This window comes from Taurulus bubalis (genome assembly GCF_910589615.1).
Source record: "Taurulus bubalis genome assembly, chromosome: 2".
Classification (NCBI taxonomy): Eukaryota; Metazoa; Chordata; class Actinopteri; order Perciformes; family Cottidae; genus Taurulus; species Taurulus bubalis.
In genome coordinates this window covers 13596073-13615341 of record NC_136590.1, presented here as the reverse complement: position 1 = coordinate 13615341, position 19269 = coordinate 13596073, and the positions used below count along the sequence as shown (strand labels likewise).

The 19269-nt window shown below is 45.0% G+C and overlaps 1 protein-coding gene across 1 annotated transcript in view; it reads right to left on the bottom strand.

Moving 5' to 3' along the window:
- Positions 1 to 952: 952 nt before the first annotated feature.
- Positions 953 to 19269, bottom strand: part of ankfn1b (ankyrin repeat and fibronectin type III domain containing 1b) — a gene marked incomplete at both ends in the record, with an annotated part of 101516 nt that continues 83199 nt past the window's right edge. The window contains 17 exons of the mRNA XM_079234185.1: positions 953 to 1258; positions 1351 to 2075; positions 2232 to 2439; positions 2557 to 2723; positions 2853 to 3021; positions 3992 to 4142; positions 4351 to 4517; positions 5662 to 5877; positions 6043 to 6162; positions 6359 to 6491; positions 6857 to 6956; positions 9328 to 9435; positions 13096 to 13186; positions 14242 to 14339; positions 14523 to 14636; positions 15303 to 15500; positions 19035 to 19242. Of these exons, the coding sequence (XP_079090311.1) occupies positions 953 to 1258; positions 1351 to 2075; positions 2232 to 2439; positions 2557 to 2723; positions 2853 to 3021; positions 3992 to 4142; positions 4351 to 4517; positions 5662 to 5877; positions 6043 to 6162; positions 6359 to 6491; positions 6857 to 6956; positions 9328 to 9435; positions 13096 to 13186; positions 14242 to 14339; positions 14523 to 14636; positions 15303 to 15500; positions 19035 to 19242 (3279 nt within the window). The remainder of the gene's footprint in view (positions 1259 to 1350; positions 2076 to 2231; positions 2440 to 2556; positions 2724 to 2852; positions 3022 to 3991; positions 4143 to 4350; positions 4518 to 5661; positions 5878 to 6042; positions 6163 to 6358; positions 6492 to 6856; positions 6957 to 9327; positions 9436 to 13095; positions 13187 to 14241; positions 14340 to 14522; positions 14637 to 15302; positions 15501 to 19034; positions 19243 to 19269) is intronic.

Sequence of the window (19269 nt, the reverse complement as noted above, 5' to 3'; positions counted from 1 at the left end):
TCTATTAGAAAAACAAAACTCAAGTATTGCTTGTGTTTTCTCTGTTGTGAAAATCCAAATGAGCTGGTTTTATTTTGTGTTACTTCACAACATGAGTATTTGTTAGCTACACTACGACTGAGTCTACTATACAAAGATTTTACTGCTGCACAAGGGAGAAAAAGAGCACCGGAGAACCAGTGCCAGGTTCTGAAAGATGCAACCTTCCTCCTCCTCCTCCTCCTCCTCCTCCTCCTCCTCTCTCACTCTCTGTTAAGCTCTCTCTCCTTCACTTGGCTGCTTCGCTACCAGACAGCACAGTGGCCAAGAGCAGTTGAGTGACAACCTGACGGGCCAAATCGCCAGGCCGATTGCGTCCTCAAGCGGCGACGCCAGCCCCCCTCTGTACTTCTCCCTTCCTTCCTGGCCTCTGGGTCCGGTCCAGAGCCCACATCCTGGGGACGCGGGGCCGGGTGGCTGCAGCCGACAGCTCTTTGGGAATGACACAATGAGAGAGTTCATAGCAAAAGCTGTGCCCGCGTGTGGCTGGGTCGGATGATGCGGCCCATGTCGTTTTGGCAACGCGCACGGCCCAATGTGCCGTCGATCGTGCCAGAAGTCAGAGTGACGCTCTATTAATCTCCCTCAGCATCACAATCGTTTTCACAAATAATTCCTGACGGCACAAAAACATATTTTCTCATTGTTCCATTTGGTTCATTTGGCGTCCATGTGGGAGTCTCTGATGTTCGTAGGAAAAAAAAGTTCCAATGAACGGGAGAACACGTCATGGAAACAGAAGCGTTTCAGATAACAAGAACACAGACATGTTATAGCTGCAGTTGTTAACACCAGAGTTAGGGAGAAGATAGAGTTTAGGAGCCTGTTCCTTCATTTCTATACGCATTTATCCAAAGAGAATCTGGCATGAACTCTTAAAGTATTCACTATTTCATTTTCTCTTGTGGAACTGTCACACTGTGGTGGCCCGGCTGTGTTTGAGCGCTAGTGGTGAATACTCCTTCATGCGAACGCACAGTTTCCCCCTGAGCCAGGGGTTCTGGAGCTCCAGGGGACAGAAATCATCCTGAAGCCACTTTTCTCTGTTGTCCACAACGAGCACGAGGCCAAAGTGCTTCAACTGTTCAGGACTATAGTACACACACGGCTCCTGTTCTCCGTCGCCGCTGCTACCGAGCATGCGCCGTGACACAACGTTCATCTCCTGCACCACTAGCTGGATCATCTCCCGCGCTGACGTTCCTGGAGTTGCACAAAGCTGAAACACAGGAGGAGATGATGAGACTATTGGCACAAACACCACAGCAGTTTAAAGGTGAACTGCTTCAACGTGCCAAAACAGATCTATACCTTAACACTGGTTTCCTTAGGCAGGCCTGTGGGATACTGTGGGTACAGTCTGAGTGTGGCATGACAGCCTTTCCTGAGGGCAGCGGGTGATTGCGAGGAGAGTCTCTGTGTGCCGCTGTCTTCTGATAAAGTACGTGCTGGTGGAAGCTGTGGTAGGCAGCGCTCAGCCGAGCAACAGCGGTCCACTGACGAGGGCCTGGGCCATCTCCGCTGTGGCGAGGTGGAGGGTGAGGGGCAAGAGGTGTGGTAGGAGTAAGGCTGGTGGGCTGAGGTGGTGGAAGGGAACTCCAGGCTGCTGGTTCTCACACAGAAGGCCTGTCTCTTCTCTGTGATGTGCAGCAGCTCGATCTGCCTGCTGGGCAGGATGAAGTCACTGTCAAAAAGCTCCGGGCCCCCCCTTCGCCTTTCCACTCCGCACCGAACCCCTCCGCCACACCGCTCACCTTCCCTCCCGTGCTGCGGCTCCGAGGCCTGGAGGACATCTGGCGTGGAGTCCCTGAGCGACCCCGCTACGCGCCCACCCCCGCCGAGACACATCCCTCCTCCAGAGCCGCTCCCGTCACTACGCAGGAAACCGCGGGACTCCAGTGGCGCAGATGACGAGAGGGGGGAGGGGGGCAACAGGTCCAGCTCACGGGGGCTCTGCGCACGGCTGGAGTCGTAGTCACTGTCGGTGGTGAGGAAGACTTCAGAGGAGCCCTCCTCGTCTGAGAGTCCGGCAAAATCTGCAGAATGTGAAGAAAAACTGCTTGTAGTTATACTGTATTGACATTGTGTATGTAGAGGTAAAAAACGTCATTTTTCGAAGTTGCATATGGAATCGTACATGTATAACAGCACCATAAAACCCCCATGTTTTTGTTGCAAGAGTTGATTCAGACCTGAGTGCTTGTGGCAGGGTTCGGGCGAAGGCATGGGCGAGGGCATGAAGTCTGGCTGAGAGGAGGAGGATGAAGGCTTGTCGGGCAACACTTCCTTGGAGAAGTCAATTATCCAGCTTATGGAGATGCCTCCTGTTGGCTGCTTGTAGCGGGCATACTGCAGGGCGTCCATGATCCACCTCGCGTCACGCCACACCTCCTCTGTTTGCTGTTGTACAGTCAACAAGATCATAATAGTTGATCTCAGTAATAATGCAATTTATTATTGGAATAATTTGTATCTATACACATATATATATATATATATATAGCTGTGTTATGTTACCTGCATGTGCTCCTGGACCTGCCGATGTTTCTTCTTAGCAGCGAGGAGCTCGGCCTCAGAGAAGGCCTCCCTTAGGGCCTGCTGGGACATGAGGGACTCCAGTTCCAGCAAAGCCGACACTCTGCAGTACTGGCCAATGAAACTGGGGCAATATGCATTAAAGTGGACTGTGGAAGAAAGGGAATCCAACAAGGAAAAATAAATGTACACAAATGAATGTTAAACACAGGAGGAGCATATAGATGTGGAAAAAGCAGTTGGTGTTCCCATTTCTGCCAAAAGTCTGATATACTGACCCAGTTCAAAGATCTGCAGGGGCAGGGTGAGGAAGCCAGAGCGGGGGGAGTACGGGTTATTCTGACCAGGAGCTGTGCACACTTCATCTGAAGGTGGCAGGAGAAGCACGAAGGATACTTTCTGCCCAAACTCCACCACTTCCTGGCTGTAGATACGGAAGTCCTGCACCTAGACACACAGAGACAGGTGATTTTAGGGGGCCTTTGGAACCAGAGGAATCCATTTAAGGAAGTCTCACCTTAAAACAATGAAGTAATACTGACATCATGTCCACTCAAATCAATCAGTTTAATACAATGTTCTTTCTGTGCAAGATTTGCTCGACAGCTCCTTTTTATATTTGAACGTATATTTGTTTTGAAGGTTATTTCTGCTTTTCTTTGATAAATAGAAATAAAGGGCCGGCGCCTGGTTGCACTCAAAGGACGGAAGTCACAGTTATAGGGTATGGATCACAGGCCGCTAGGCCTCCATGAAGTACAATAATAACTATGTATCTTGAAAATGGAAATGGAGGCTCCAACTCCAATAGCGGAAACCAGAAATAAGAAATATGGCAACCGGATGGTTTGTTGTAATTAGTGGTTACTGCATACCACTAATCCACTGTTGGTTTCTTTAATGGAGCAGGTCAAGAGCAAAACTATCACACTGCCAAACCAATATTTGTTGTTTTAACATCTGTATTCCCTCTGCAAACAAATAAAGGTTGTAGCTCTACATTCTGATGAGTGTCTATATATACATATTCATGTTCATATTCGTGTAACTTTTAATAGTGCAGTTGTCTCTTAAGTTCTGTATATGGCTTGGTAAAGTGGGTGGTAAAAGGTTGAAGTCAATTGGACAATGATTGCCATTGTGCTGGAATTCAAACCATGTTCTTTTACAGAAATCATGTAGAATTAGTGGTCTAACCAGAACTGGCTGAATAGCCGTTGGAATCATGTTCACTGCTTTGCCTCTGGAACTTGGCTGGATATTTTATATCGAGTTTCATCTGGTTCCATGATATCAGTCAAAATCAGATGTATCAAATGTATTTTTTTTTGTATTTGGTAAAGAAATGGCTTTACATGTCACTGTAGAATTGTATGCTTATGAACAAAGACACAAAGTGCTTCAGATTGACTCTGACCTGATTGCCAAGGACATTGATGTGAGCCATCAGCTCTTTGATGGCGCTGCGCAGGTCCTGTAGGAGGCGATGTGGAGCACTCTGTTCTTCTTGGTCCATTTCCATTGCCTCCTCCAGAGAGCTGACAGCCTGCAGCCACTGCCACTCCTCTCTGAAACAACACACATGTAGAACACACCATTAATCCACATCATAGGTATCTTTTGTCATTGTTTTGCCTGAATGGTCAGGTTTCTAGTCAAAACTCTTAACTTTCAATCTCAGCCCTATACAAAAACAGACAAAGCAAATCCATTGCGCTTCACACCCATCTCAAACCCACATACACTGACACACATTAAGCGGCGTATGATCCCCACCTGGACACGTTGCTGTTGTCCCGAATTTTGGTGTGACAGAGGACGTTGGGGAGTTTCTGGGGCACCAGCGCTCTGATCTGCTCCACTGATGTACACAGCTTCAGGTAGCCCAGGTACAAGCCTGGAGACAACAGCTTCCTGCTGCGCCTGTGATACGCCAACTTCTCCTGGGAACAGCAGGTGGAGAGAGACTCAGTAAGAGGATGGTATTGCATTGTTAACTAGGGTCGATTGTGTGGTGACACTGATTCTAATTTAGTCTTTTACGCAACCTCTCATTCATTTGAATGATTCGGTTTTTATTTTTTGCTGTTGTTGGTCCTTGAGGGACTTCAGTCTAAAGTTATTCCAATATGTTTAAAGTGGAAGTCAGCACGGCAAAATAGCCCAACAGCACATTTTTATGTATTTCACCATACAATGTGTTCATAACTGGCCACAAAACAAATATTTCAGTGAATTGTGGTTTTGCCAAAGGGAGTCTCCACCATTGTTTTGGAACCACAAGGCCAAACTAACTTACGCTGGAGACAAAACAGCATTCCATCAATGGTATCAAGTTTACCGGGCTATATAGACAAAATCAAATTGTGGTTTGGTTCCAGATTGTGATCGCTCTGAGCAAAAAAGCCACACAGCATCAGTTTCAAAACACAAAACAACAAACATTTGCAAGATTATCATCGTCAGGTCCACAATGTTGAAATTCAAATTCAACCTTCCAATTTTCGCTGCCTGAATGAGCAGCTGTTAAAAATGAAGTGACTGAGATGATTTATATTCATGTTGGGTTGGTATATACCCAAGATTTGACCTGAAAGCTGGCTTTTAATTAGTTTGTCATTTCAATGTGTCTCTAGAAAGATGGTGACAAATGGAAGAAGAGAGTCATGATGATTAATGTTGGTCTAAATAAAGAGCGTCTGCACAAGCAGCACTCGTAATTGGAAGCACATTTCAATTTACATTCCTATTGTTTCAGCCGTGGAGCCTCGTGTTTACTGGCTTTGGTGAATGAGAGTTTAAAAACATTCGAGCGATACCAATAGATAAATGTTTTCCAGGGTTTTTGGGGTCATTTTGTTGTTGACAAAGTGCCTCACACTACACTGTTTCATCTCGCTAAATCTATGGGTAACAAACAAATGCAAAGAATGATCCTGATAAAACCCACAACCACTGCTTACAAACCCTCCGGTCATTCCTAACTGCTGTGGAATCAGCCTGTCTCCAAAGCAAAAGCAAAAATAAAACATTTTCCAAAACTGAACTAGCTACCAATGGCTGCCCGTCTATTCCTGTAGGACTCACGTGGAGTGTGATGAGCAGCATGTCCAAGGCGGTCGGCTCTTCGGGGGACGAGATGGACTTGCGTTGAAGCTGCAGTTTGCAAAGCTGCGTCCAGCGAACCCCATCCAGGTTTGGACAGGCATTCATGTCCTTGAGGAGCACCAGCAGGGCGTTACCATGCTTGTCTTTGATTGGCTCAAAATACACCTGACCAAGGTCCTGGGTTCCCAGCATTCCCTGAAGAAAGATGACAGATAATAATTGTGCTACACATGCTTTAAAAAAAAGAGGGTAATAATTAAAAGTGTTCAGACACAGAGGTCACAAGGTCATATTTACCACAACCGACACAATATAAATTGCACAATCATAGTCCCAGTAGTCTACTCAGCATTTTCCTACCTGTAGTTGGGAGACAGCCTGCAGCATCTTGAGTCGTGTCTGCAGAGTGCAGGAACAGGATGACTGGGAAGGAATAAGACACTGCTGCAGCCAGGGAATCTCCTCCCAGAGATAGGAAACCTGGCACATGGATTGTATTAAAAAAAAATTGCACTGCAAAATATAAGTTTATAATCTACTGTTGTGTCTGTAGCTGAGTATCAGTAACCGACGGATTATGTAATAATTTGTAGTTATATGACTATTGTATTCAGGTTCAATCAGGTATCTAATGAATATATAAAGGTTCTCTCTTTCTCTTTGTATGTCTGCCTACCTTGGTAAACCAGAGGAAGTCCTGCATAAGGGAGCTGGAGTAGGAATCTTCAACCTCTACGATAGGAATCTGGTCCTCTGCAGTCACCAACACATTGTCATCTCTGTAGAGTATGGATGTCAGATAGAGGCCTCTGGAAAGGAACATAGAAAAAGTACATGTGATAAGACAGAATCACTTTTATGCTATCTTTCCTTGACGTCTGAAGGTGTTTGAAGTTTGATGGACTGGCATTAAAATGTGTTCTCAAAGTAAGAAAATATAAAAAATAAATACATATAATTAAAAATGTGATTATTAGACCCATGAAAACCATGACACCATGAAGGCAGTAGTATATTTAATAATGGATATAATGGGATCTCTCAAAAATGAGTACTCATTACAAATATATGTGAACTAATAAAATAAACATAATGTTGGTAATACACACATTAATTACAATTCCTTTCATATCTAAAGTATCCCCAACTCTATGAAGGTCAACAGAGCATCTACCTTTTCACACTTTTAACAAATTTGCTGGTGGGTTGGAAGAGGTGGCGGAGGCTTTTGGATACGGAGTGCTTCCTCCCTTGCGGTGGAGCTTTACACTGTTCTGTGTGGAGAAGACAGACACAAGAAAAAAGAGGGTTGTTAATTCTGTAGCAACAGAATAAATCAGTTAGAATACTCTGCTTGATGCTTCAAGTCAACACACTTGTGAGAAACTGTGGCATGAGTCTGATTGGCTGTCTGATTTTCTTGCTAACACCAATGAATACCTCTGTCCTGACAAACTGGAGAAACATCTCTTCTAGTGACAGGCCGTTACCTAATTGACAGCAAACCTGACACGTCCAACAACGCGGTCAGAGTGGAATGTTTTTCGACGTTTCATGCGCTCCAGTGGCGCGACACCATTTGACTGGCATGCTGGCTGCCAACAGCAGACTATGGGCCTTGAGGGAACCACTAGCTCTCCTGTCCCAGAGGGACACTAACTTTGTGTATATGTATGTGTGTGTGTGTGTGTGTGTGTGTTTACCTGCACATACTAAAGCTGCTGGACCATGGCATGTCTTGAGCTCCAGCCTTACGAGTGGAGCCAGGGAGCTGCAGTAATTTGTGTGTGTGTGCCTGTATGTGTTTTAACCCTTTGCCACTCACTGACAGGGAGGTCAGTTAAGTCTGTGGGGACATGTTTATTTTTAGTGGGCCTGGAGGGGGTTGGAGGCGAGAGTGAGAGGTGTGTATATATATATGCATGTGTGTGTGTTTGTGTGTGCGCCTGTTGGTGAGATAACGCACCTCCCAACTCATTAGAAGCCCTGAGTCCCAAACCCTTCACAGATTCCCTCTCCTCCCCTCCCAGGTGCTCTTACTCCAGCCCCAGGCCACTTAAAGTCAATAAATCCCCCCATTCAGGACCCGAAAAAGAACTAATTTTCCCTTCAGGTGGACGAGTCGAGTTGGAGCAACAAGAAAAAACAGCACCCCTCGACCCCTCTCACCTCCACAAATTTCTCTTTACTCGCGAGTCTGTTCACCTCTAGTCCTCCTGGCCTCAGTCCGTGTTTGACACTGAGTAAGACAGACAGGTAGGGCTGACTGCTGGGGTGCCTGTGTTAGTCAAGGCCTCTTTCACAGTTTAATTAATAGTGTTTGGACAAGAGGGAGAATGTGGCGTGGGCTATAAGCCGGGCTGCGCCGGGCTGTGACGGAGGTGCGTACATGGACATGTGGGAGAGAGTCAGAGCTGAAAGAGAGAGCATGTACTTGAATATTTGTGTCTGTTTCTTGTACATGTGTATCTATGTGTGTGCCTGTCTATCTTTATGTGTGTATATGTATGGACAGTAGACAGGAGGCCTGGTGGGCTGTGGGGGGTGGAGGAGGGAGGCAGCAGTAGTCAGTGTTAATTTATGCCCTCTCCCGACTCCAGCCCAGGACTCGTCTCTTACAGGAATAACAAACATGACCCCGGGACACGCCACCTTGGCTACCGTGCCTGAACTCTCAAGCTCAATCAGTCGCCGTCTGAAGAACCAAGAGCCACTCAATACTGACTATTATATTGCGTCTCGCCCTATTGCAAATATGGTCTGGCCACAGTGGACAATAGTAAGTGGGAGAGTGTGTTTGGGCATGTGGGTGTGCGCGAAAAAAGAGACAACTTGCTCAATGCTAAATGCAGTTTGCCGTCATGTAAAAGAGTCAGTGTGGACAGGTTTTGACACTTATGGGAGCAGCTTACAGCCTGCAGTGTTTGGGGATATAAACAGCCTGAGTGTGAGAGAAGTTGATCTGCATTTTGTCACAGAGAGAGAGGTATTCAACAGAGGAAGGGCTGAGTCATGGAAAGATGTAAAAGGGTGTGTGTGTGGGGGGCGGTTGTTGAGACAGAGGGGAGGGTATTATTTTTGAGGTGGCATGCCGTCTTAGAGTGTATGGCCCCCAAAGTACTTGTCGTGCCTGAGATTGTAAAGTGTCCGTCAAGGTGAGATGAAACACAGCAATTGGTGAGACGTGTTACACCTGCGTGTTGAACCGTCCATTGCTCATGTTTGTTTACGCCAAGAATATTTTTGAAACATGAACGAGACGGTGGCTGAAAATTCAGATGTGTTTGTTTAAAATGTGACAGGCGCAGTGAAAACGACTCAGGTTTATGTCAGGAGCTCAAAGCACAGCTCAGGGTGCATTTCACTTCACTCCAGCTGATACCAGACCTAACAACAGATCTTAAGGTCATGCACTTTCAAGTTCTAGAAATGAATGCATATAATTCCATAGTTAAACCCAATGGCAGTTTAAAACATCTACTGTGGTATATCATGTGTATATCTACATAGAGTACAGCAAGTCTCTATCTCTACAAGGTTTGGGTTTCAGCCGGGGTCAGCTATGTAAAACGCTGAAGTTCTCATATTACTGGTCAGCCTTTTAGGTAAACACGGCCACCAAATCGATCAAAAAGTTGTTGATACCATGGCAGACACAGTGGCGGTGAGCTTCTTTTATTTGCCCGAGCAGCTGGTCTAGTGCCTCCTTCTGGCCTCTCTGACGTGGAGCACGGCCATCGATATCCCTCCAACCTGCAGACAGAGGTGAGAAAGATGACATTAGAAGAGCGACAATGCAATGTTCCAAATGTATCAACAGTCAGAGTGCTGATTCAGGATATCTAGACAGCTGTACTCTGCATTAATGATGGAGAAGCAAAGCATAGCTCAGGACAGCAGTGTCAAATGGTCGGTCCACCACATTGATCCAGAATTAAATATCTCAACAACTATTGGATACATTATCATAAACCTTTGTAGAAACATGCATGGTCCCGGGGGCATGAATCCTAAACCTTGTTACACAGAACCATCTGATAATCAAGAGCAAAAACATCTTTTCCATAAGAAAAGCCTTCAGTGCCCTTATTTTCTCTTCTTTACATGGATACATACTCTAGTTCTCTTTAGTTCTGAAGCTATCGCAGCATCTATGCTCATCTCTTCCATCGTTGTTGTTTCAATTAAACAAACTGGTTCTCTGGTCACAAGCGTGTTACATGAAGCCTGCCCAGATGGGGTGCGTTCCAATCTACAGTGTACATAAATAGTACACTCACTACTCCCTGTACAGGGAATGTCTGTTCAGGAAAATTACCTTGACAATATGTCTCTATTCAAGGTATACAGAGCTGTAACTTCAATATAGGTTGGGCTTGCAACGCCCTATCATTGTGTTCCAGAGAGGCGCAATGATAGATGGGTAGACTTTCTTGTCAACTTGTTCAGTATTTTCCTAGCATTTTTGGTTCCTATTTGTAATCTTACTCAACATGGCTGAATACCCTTTATTAGAGAACTATGAGGAATGCAGCGATGGATTTTGTTTGATCACTGATTCTGACATTCTGGCATGATCTCATGATATTACGAGATTCCAGTTATTGTTCACGGTAAGAGCCTGTGTTCACATATTGCTTTTATTGGCAAAAATGCACCCGCAGGGGGCTGGCAAGCGTTCCTCTCAGTGGGTCATCAAAAAAGCTCTCGGAGAGCTTAAAGATATCTTTAACACGAGTTTGCAGAAATGAGCTGACAAAAGGGAGTGCCCGCTGTATGTTTGGTCCTGCAAAAAAAGGTATTTAGGTATATCAGGTCATCAGTGCGTATCATGAAACTTCTAATACTCCAAAATGGTAGTTTGAACACTGAGACAAAGAGAGACGTCCTTCTTTGTTTTCAGAGAGTCTTTGTTTTATTGTAAATCAGTCCTGAAGTTGATTCTTCTTCTATGAATAAATAAACATTGACAACCCTTTTTTTGTTCTGTCAGCCTTGTCACGTTTATATTATGGACAGGCTGCTACTGGGGAAACATGCAGATTGTGCTAAGAGTAGAATGTTTGAATAACAGTGTTTGGTTTATTTGAAATAGGTAAACCTGGATCTATGGACTGTAGAGCAATAACTTTGGTTAAATGGAAATAAACTGGACTTAAACTGACACTTTCACTATTGTATGACCATACAGCGCTGACACATACGTCAGTGGGACTCTCTGTGAGGTTAGTCTGGGGATTGGGAGGGAGTTAATCAAATTTGACATGGGACCCCAACAATTCTTGGGCTGGCCCTGTTCCTGAGGCTTCCAATAGAAGGAGTGTGAGGTGTGTGAGACGGCCTGCTTCTCAAACAGGTCTTGTGTGTACTATAGGAAACAGCACCCACCCCAGTGTGAGGAGGCTGTGGTTGGCTGACAGACAGACCCACTGAGCACCACTGCTACTGGCTGCTCTGCTCACATTTGGGCTTGGAACAGCCAGTATGCACACACACAGACACACACACGCACATGCGCGTGCGCACACACACACACACACACACACACACACACACACACACACACACACACACACGCACGCACGCATGTAGAAAGACACACAAACATGGTGTGGCTGTTTAGTAACACACCACACATCCCGCTCTGCTTCTTCTGAGCAAAATACTCTGAAATTACAGTTATTGTAATACAACCTGTTTCTATTTCTCTGTGTGGTTTTCTTCCCAATCATATACACTCAAAAACATACTTTCCTTTCTCTCCTCATAGATCATATCTGCAGAAAACGATCCTTCAGCACCTTCTGCCTACTCTGGTAGTAAGCCAGCATCCTTGCTTGCTCACTGGAGGACATGTCAGCGATAACCCGCCCCCCTACCACCGTCAACCACCATCTTGCCCCCCATCCCATCCCCCCGACCCCGACTCCCTCTCCTTGCGCCCCCCCGGAGGGCGCGTGGGACTGAAACACGGTGAGCTCTATTCCCGGAAAGGTGCCTGTCCCGACAGGACAAGCGGGCCCTTTAATGGGCGTCTACGGCCCGGTATAAGGCCCCCACTGTTGGGGCCGCGCCGCGTGCTACAGCACAGACATGCAAATATTTCCAGTGGTAGGCCCAAATGGAAAACACAAACACGCAACATCGAAATTAGCTCTGAGAGAGGGAGGGAGGTGGACAGTAGAAAAAAAAGAGAGGGAAAGCCCAGTCTCCTAAAATGAAGACGCACACACACACACACACACACACACACACACACACACACACACACACACACACGCACACACACACACACACACACACACACACACTTGCTGAAAAACACTGTGTGCTGATGAGGACAAACATGTTCATGTGTTCCCCAGATGTGCCCTGAGTGTGCCAACACACTCATAGTACCTATGTTCACTCTCTTACAGTAGGTGGGTACTGACTGCACAGACCAAACATGCTGCATACAGCTACAGTATCACGAAACTCAGCTCATGAATCAATACACTGAATTAATCCCTTCACATACATTAATTAACTTACTTACAAGTCAGCAAGTGCCATCTTATGCTATTTGAAAGAAAACATTTTAAAACTCTGACCGAAATAAAAAAATTAAAATATAGATAGACAGAAAGAAAGACAGACAGAGACAGACAGACAGACAAGACAGACAAGACAGATATATAGATAGATAGATAGATAGATAGATAGATAGACAGACAGACAGACAGACAGACAGACAGACAGACAGATATATAGATAGATAGATAGATAGATAGATAGACAGACAGACAGACAGACAGACAGATAGATAGATAGATAGATAGATAGATAGACAGACAGACAGACAGACAGACAGACAGACAGACAGATAGATAGATAGATAGATAGATAGATAGATAGATAGACAGACAGACAGACAGACAGACAGAAGACAGGGAAAGGAAGAAAAAAGGGTCAGAGCTGCTCTGGTGAGTCAACACCTCAGCTGTTGTTGCACATGACTTCACGGTTAACTTCTTGGCTGAACCCGTGCAGCTTCTTCTGCCAGCCAGCCCCAAACGCCATCCTGAGGCTACGGTTACACACTCTGACGTCCACAGAGGGGGTCCCGAAACCCACACAGCCTGCTGGCCCTGAAGGGTCCAGCTGTTGTCCCTCCCCAATGATGTCAAAGCAACGTTGAAATGACGTTGGCATTATCAAATCATGTCTCTCTATGTGTGGGAAAGCTATGAATGATTGCATCATTCATGCAAGACGCACACACACATCTTGCAGCTAAGCTTTGTGTGAAGACAATTTGTTCAGAGGTGTTCATTTAGTGAAGGAAGCCAAAAGCCCTCATGGCTCTTGTTTGGACTGAAAGGTTTATGTATTAGGCACATACAAGAACACACACAAATGCAACACACTTACTGGAAGGTGCAGCGCAGGCAGGGATGGAAACTACTGGAGGCCCCCAGCCCTTCATGTTGTAGGCTGACACCTGGACATAGTAATAGGTCCCCTGTAAGGACAGGACACATGACAGTTAAGGCACCATATACATATGTATGTGTATGATTCAGTGCATCTGTTTGTCTCCTGCTAGGTCGCTGTCTGTCGTCATTTCAGTGTGTGTGTGTGTGATGGCTCTGTCTGTTTCGGTGCCCAGTCTGCAGACAGCAGGCCTCTGTCTCTCCTTTCTCAGCCAGATCAATCAAACCAACCGCCGACACTTCCTGACCTCGCCTTGACCCCTGTCATGTGACAGGAGTGAGCTTTGGCTGGCAGCAGGGGTCTTTAAGGGGGGAAGGGGTTTCTCTCACACAATAACAAACAACCAGTGGAGTGTCCATTTGTCTACATGCCCGCTTAAAAATGCCAAACATAAATCAGGTGGCAGGCTACCAAGCTGCTCCTTCCATCATTTTGGAGGCTGTTTGGCAACTGTTGCTTATGAATGGTCAGCAGCCAAGACTTTCAACAAATAACAAATAAACTGTGTTTTCCAATTGTGTTTTTTAGCAGGGCCATAAGTCTCCCCCTGACCCATCATTTAGGATTGATGGTGACTGAAACTTGTGTGGAGTTGGATGTCTGTAATAAAAGAAGAGTCACTTGGGAAATGCCTTCATATGTGACCGAAGCAAATCTTGCATGTTAATAAAATCAGAGGACTTCGTGTGGATGAATAGCTTCTACATTTTAAATCAGTGAGTAGCAACAGCTGGAAAAGCTAGAGCTTAGTGCTTCCTTGTGTAGCTCTGTGTCACACATAAAGTAACAGATAATACATGATTGAATTCTTCTTATCTGGTAGTGCCTAGGGACTGAAGTGGAAGAAGAGAAAATAGGACTACAGGACAATAGGTTCATACAAAAATGGCATGTGCAGGGGAGGATAGAAAAACATGAATCTAAACGCTCAAAACAAGTCTCTAATGTATTTTTAGTGCAGCAGCTCCCAGTGTTACCTTTTGACAGCAGATTTACTGTATTTTGGATTCTTTCGGATTCCTACTGATTGAATCGTGATACTGAATAACGGTTCAGAATGTCAATTATATAGTGGAGACTTACAGAGGTGAGTCCAGTGATGTTGAACTGTAGCAGAGTGGTGTCCTCCAGCACCATCTCCCCTAGCAGAGGACTTAATGAAGGAGCACTGCTCCAGCTCACTGCAAATACATGCAAACAAAAACAGAACATATTTATTTTACTTCAATATACACCTTAAGAGAAAATAAATTGGTAAATAAAAATGCTTGTCATCTGCATCTCATCCAACACCAGAGCTTTACATATTGTGATATTGAGAAAATGGTTCTGAATGAAGCGGTGGGACGAGCACGGTGGCTGACCTTTGTACTTGGTAACCACGGCAGAGTTGACACAGAGAGGTTCCTGGAGGTCCACCCTTAGGCTGGTGCTGCTGCTGACAGACAGGTGAACTGCACTCGGGGCGTCTGGAGGGCCTGTGGAGGAAGACAGACAGAAAGGTGGCAGGTAAAGAAGTGGAGAGACAGGCAGGTAAACACAAGCAAACACACAACCTGTCACTGCGTATTATTACCATTATAATGGAGCGAGCCCATGCAACTGGCAGCTGACAGTAATGACATCATTTAGTCCTCCTGGTCTGTTGCACAAGGCATTGCTCAGTTTCAGAAATGGGAAAAGTTTAAAGTGTCAAGTAGGGCTATAGTCAGTAATGGAATCTACTATCTTCACAAATGAATGTTGATTCAGTCGAAACTGAGAAGAAGCGAGGATGTCATTGATTTTAACTACACAAACATCATTTTGACATAGAATAACAACGAGAGGACGAGCTTTTTTGCATCAAAGTGCGAATTTAGATGGAAGGGAGGAGTGTGTGCGTGTGAGTGAGTCTACTTTCGGGGGTGGCTGTCTACCCTGCCACTAAGCGTGTCATGAAATCCCTATAAAGAATTAAAGCAGGAATACAGGCGTGTTGTGTTTGCGCACACACACACACTCACACACTCAGTCGTGTGCTATGCTTTCCAGCGTGGAAGCCATTAACTTGGCCCAGACAGAATGCCAGCAGAGAAAAAAGGAGCAAAAATGAAAACCAAAGACGACCGCTCGTATGAGACTTCACGTCTTCCCAGCCTTACTAGCATGTTCGAAGCCTGTCTGCATGCGTCGGAAGAGCCGGAGCCTCCACTCCCAGGCCTTTAGTTGCCTCTCCCGGTCAGATCCCTTCAGATCACCAGGACCCTCGCTCTGAACCTGGGCCTGAAGCTCCGAAACCCGCTGCTCGGCCTCCTGCACCAAGGTGGCCAAATGCACTGCTCGGCCCTCCAGACTCACAACTAAGAAACACGCGTGGGAGACAGTGAGAGAGAGAAAGGTCAACACATGCATACTGTATTAATTGGAGAGTTGTATCACCCTTAGGCACGTGTTAAAGGGACTCCAATAATTCAAACCTACTTTGATATGCAGAAAAGCAGCTCAAAGCTAAGCAATGATGGACAGTACATTTGAGTGGGCTCTTTTTTCAACCATGATTCCAATCGTAATGCAAAATACTGTGAAAACTATTTCAGAAAAACATCACTTTTTTGTCGTAGCCATGTGGATGTTTTGAGGAACAAAGCATGTGTTCATCACAAAATCATTTACTAACATAATTAGAGACGTAAATATTTTGTTGGTTTTACTTTGATCAAGTGCACATGGCTATACCGATATTACAGTGGCCTGCAAAAGTGGCCTACAAAAGCAAGTGAAATTGCTTTTGCGGGGACTCTTTTTTAATGTCTTTGTTTGCCAAAATGCTGGCAAATTCCTCAATAAACTTCATTTAACTGAGCAGTCCCTCTTTAGGAATGACATCACCTAGAAAATGACACAAAATGTGGCAATGAAAGTGAGAGGGGCAAGAAAGGGAGGAGTATTCTTCTTTGGCGGTTTTAAGGGAACGCAAAATGGTGGGAACATGCATACGCATCATTTTAAACGGCCATTGTAAAACTATTTTTCTGCAAACTTGTGGAAAAATGTGCATAAGTCATCTATTTATATTCATATGCCACAGCCTCACACAGCCTCCATCAGAGGAATGTTTTTCTGAGAGCAGCTTGGGTGTTACTAAAATGTGAACAATGATGTTTACTTAAACCAAACAAAAATCACTATAGCTGCACATAGCTGCAAAAAAAAGGTAGTTTTCATTTATCTCCCACAATCCTTAATGAAATTTAGTGGAATTATTAAAATCATGACTGTGTAGTTAGTGATAGTGGCTGGTGGTGGCATAACACAGAAATCAAAAGATTCCAACGTGGACAGATTCCCTTTAATAAAAGAATATATCAGGTAATGTACAGCTGCTAAGGTAAAACAAGACAGTAGCACACTGTACTGTACTTCTTTGGTGGCTGGTCAGTCTGGGAGTGTTTGGGACTGGTGTGTGTCTGTGTTTAGTCTGTGCGGTCTGTGTTTGTTCATTGTAGATTCCACTGTTGAGCGTTAGATTCCACTGTTGACAGTAAGTTTAAAGCCCCGTGTCAAAATGTCCATCTGGGTGTTTAATTCTGCGGTGTCTCCTCAGTGGCTGTGAGCTTCTCTTTGAATCTGAGTGTCTCTTCTGGGTGTCAGTTTTGTTGTTCTCTTCAGCCTGTTGTGTGAAGACTTAGAGGCTGACTGTCACTTAGAAAACAGGCAATGCCAGGGTCGGGGGTTAGGGTCAGTACTTAAATTTGGGATTATTACTGAGAGATCCTTGAATTTATAATCTGGGACAGATGGAACTATCTGTTAAATTTTGATTTACATTTCCAGCCCTTGCAGGGATAGAGACCGGTTCAGATGCTGTCACAAGTGTGTACGTGTGTCTTGATTTGTCCTTATTTCCCATCAAGGCTGGGATTCTCTACAGCACATTAAAGTGTCTTTGTCCTTTTGAAAGCCACCGAGGGATTTATAATGTGAATATGAAGTTGCTTTGGAGAATTTGTTTGATAGTTTTCGTCTGCCTTTGTCTCTCTGGTAACCACACACTGTGTAGTCAAGCATGTCAATATCAATAAGCATCAGAGTCAATTCCTTTCAAAGCTAATGGAAAAATCTGCAGCGACTTTGATGTAAATTCTCCTCAGATGGAGTTTGATTAGTAGGTGCTTATGAAAATAGAAGCCTTTACTTTCCTTATGGGCTGTTGTTCTCTCTCTTTCTTTGTGTTTCAGTCCTGTGTACACACACAACTCACACTCTCTCATGAGTTATTTGAGTTCTGGAGAGAGAGCACAATCAAAGAGCAAACTTCAGTAAACATCACTTTCCATTCAAGTGTTTTCAATTTAATGATACCTTTATAAGACGCCTGGCTCAGCTCTGGAGAAGTGTGTGTGTGTCTGTGTGTGTGTGTGTGTGTGTGTGTGTGTGTGTGTGTGTGTGTGTGTGTGTGTGTGTGTGCGCGCAACTACAAACACAAACAGCCTCGGAGCCTCACTGGCGAGTTCTAATCATTAACAGAGGAAGGGAGCGGAGGCTCAGCGGATCACAGACAGTGAAAAGCGCTTATGAAGATGACTAATATTACATCATGGTAACCACCCCTTCATCGCCTTTAATATGTTTTCTCTGCCTTCACAGAACAGAAAGAGATGTGTGTGTGTGTGTGTGTGTGTGTGTGTGTGTGTGTGTGTGTGTGTGTGTGTTTGTCTGAAGCAAGTGGACAAATGCGTTACTGGTATGCACAATGAGAGATTGTGCTTTGCGTTGTGTGTGCGTCGTTGCTTTGGACAACACCTGCGGTGGCTTCGGTGGCAGCCGACGTCCACATTGACAGTTGAATCCCATTCAAGAGTCTGTTGACGCCCAAACAAACTCTGTCTGGTATCAGTTATGAGCCATGCTAGAGATGGAAATCTACATTGGAAAAGAACGATAACAGATCTGTCAGGAGGTGACAGTTGTGGTTTGGGACCTCGCTGGCGTCATAAGTTGTACAACTACCGTTGGCTTTTCTATATATCACACGAGAATTGATTGGTGAAAGAATCGGGCAAATCAACTTGCTTCCTGTTTAAAGCCAAGGTAGCATTTGCTATGGTATGAATCATCTGTAGGCCAGCCAACATCCGAACTAAAGTAAAGAGCTGTCAAAGTTTACGAGGAAAAATACGACTGAAGCACTGAAGCACTGAAGCATTGCTCTTTTTAAAGACATTGTGGCAACCCCTGAGATCTTGGATATTTCTTACAGAAAAAAGATGAATAGAGCTACTTGAATCAATTTAATGTTATAATTATCTTTGCTCTTATAGACTGTAAGAGGCTTAATAGTAGCTTTTGGCAACTTTTTCGACCTCCCTTTCAGTCACAGAAAGTGAACACACTCCAACAAGTGGGTGTTTGTGACTTGCAACACATTATGGCAGTGGCGGGCCGTCAGGGCCTGCTAAGCCTTCTCTGCTGGCCTAAACCGAATCACAAAGTTATAGCTATTTTCTAATTTAATTGTTTTTCACAAATACACTACATGTATTATACTTATTTTTCCCTATTAGTTTATTTTCTCATTACTCAGCTCCTGACTTGTCTGTTCCTCAGTTTCTGGCTGCTTAAGCGCTCTGCTTAACGCTCTTGTCCAATCAGATTTCACCTCTGTTTCTCTCTACGGTAGAAAAGCCGGTTAAACTAGCGGTGCAGGTAGACAATCCACGGCCCGCCACTGCATCATAGTGTCATGATACTACAGTGTGCTACTATCTGCGTGATTGCCAGATCCGATGCAACTACACAGCAAGTGAACGAAGCAGATTACGTCTCGAGCTCTGTAGTTTTGATTCGTCCCAGTGAAATGATCCCCATGTGACTGCGTTGGTTCCTCTACTCACAGTGGGGGCTCTCCTTCGCACCAGCTCGCAGTAGCAGCTTGGCCATGGGCACGTTGTTGGTCATGATAGCGATATCGAGGGGCAGGAGGCCCTCACTGTTTGGGGTGTTGTGGTCCAGCTCTTCCAGACTGTACTGGGACAGAAGCAGCTGTACCAGGTCCAACTCCTGGTGCTCTACTGCCTCAAACAACGCCTCATTACTCTGGAACTGTAATACAAAGAAAGCAAACGTTTA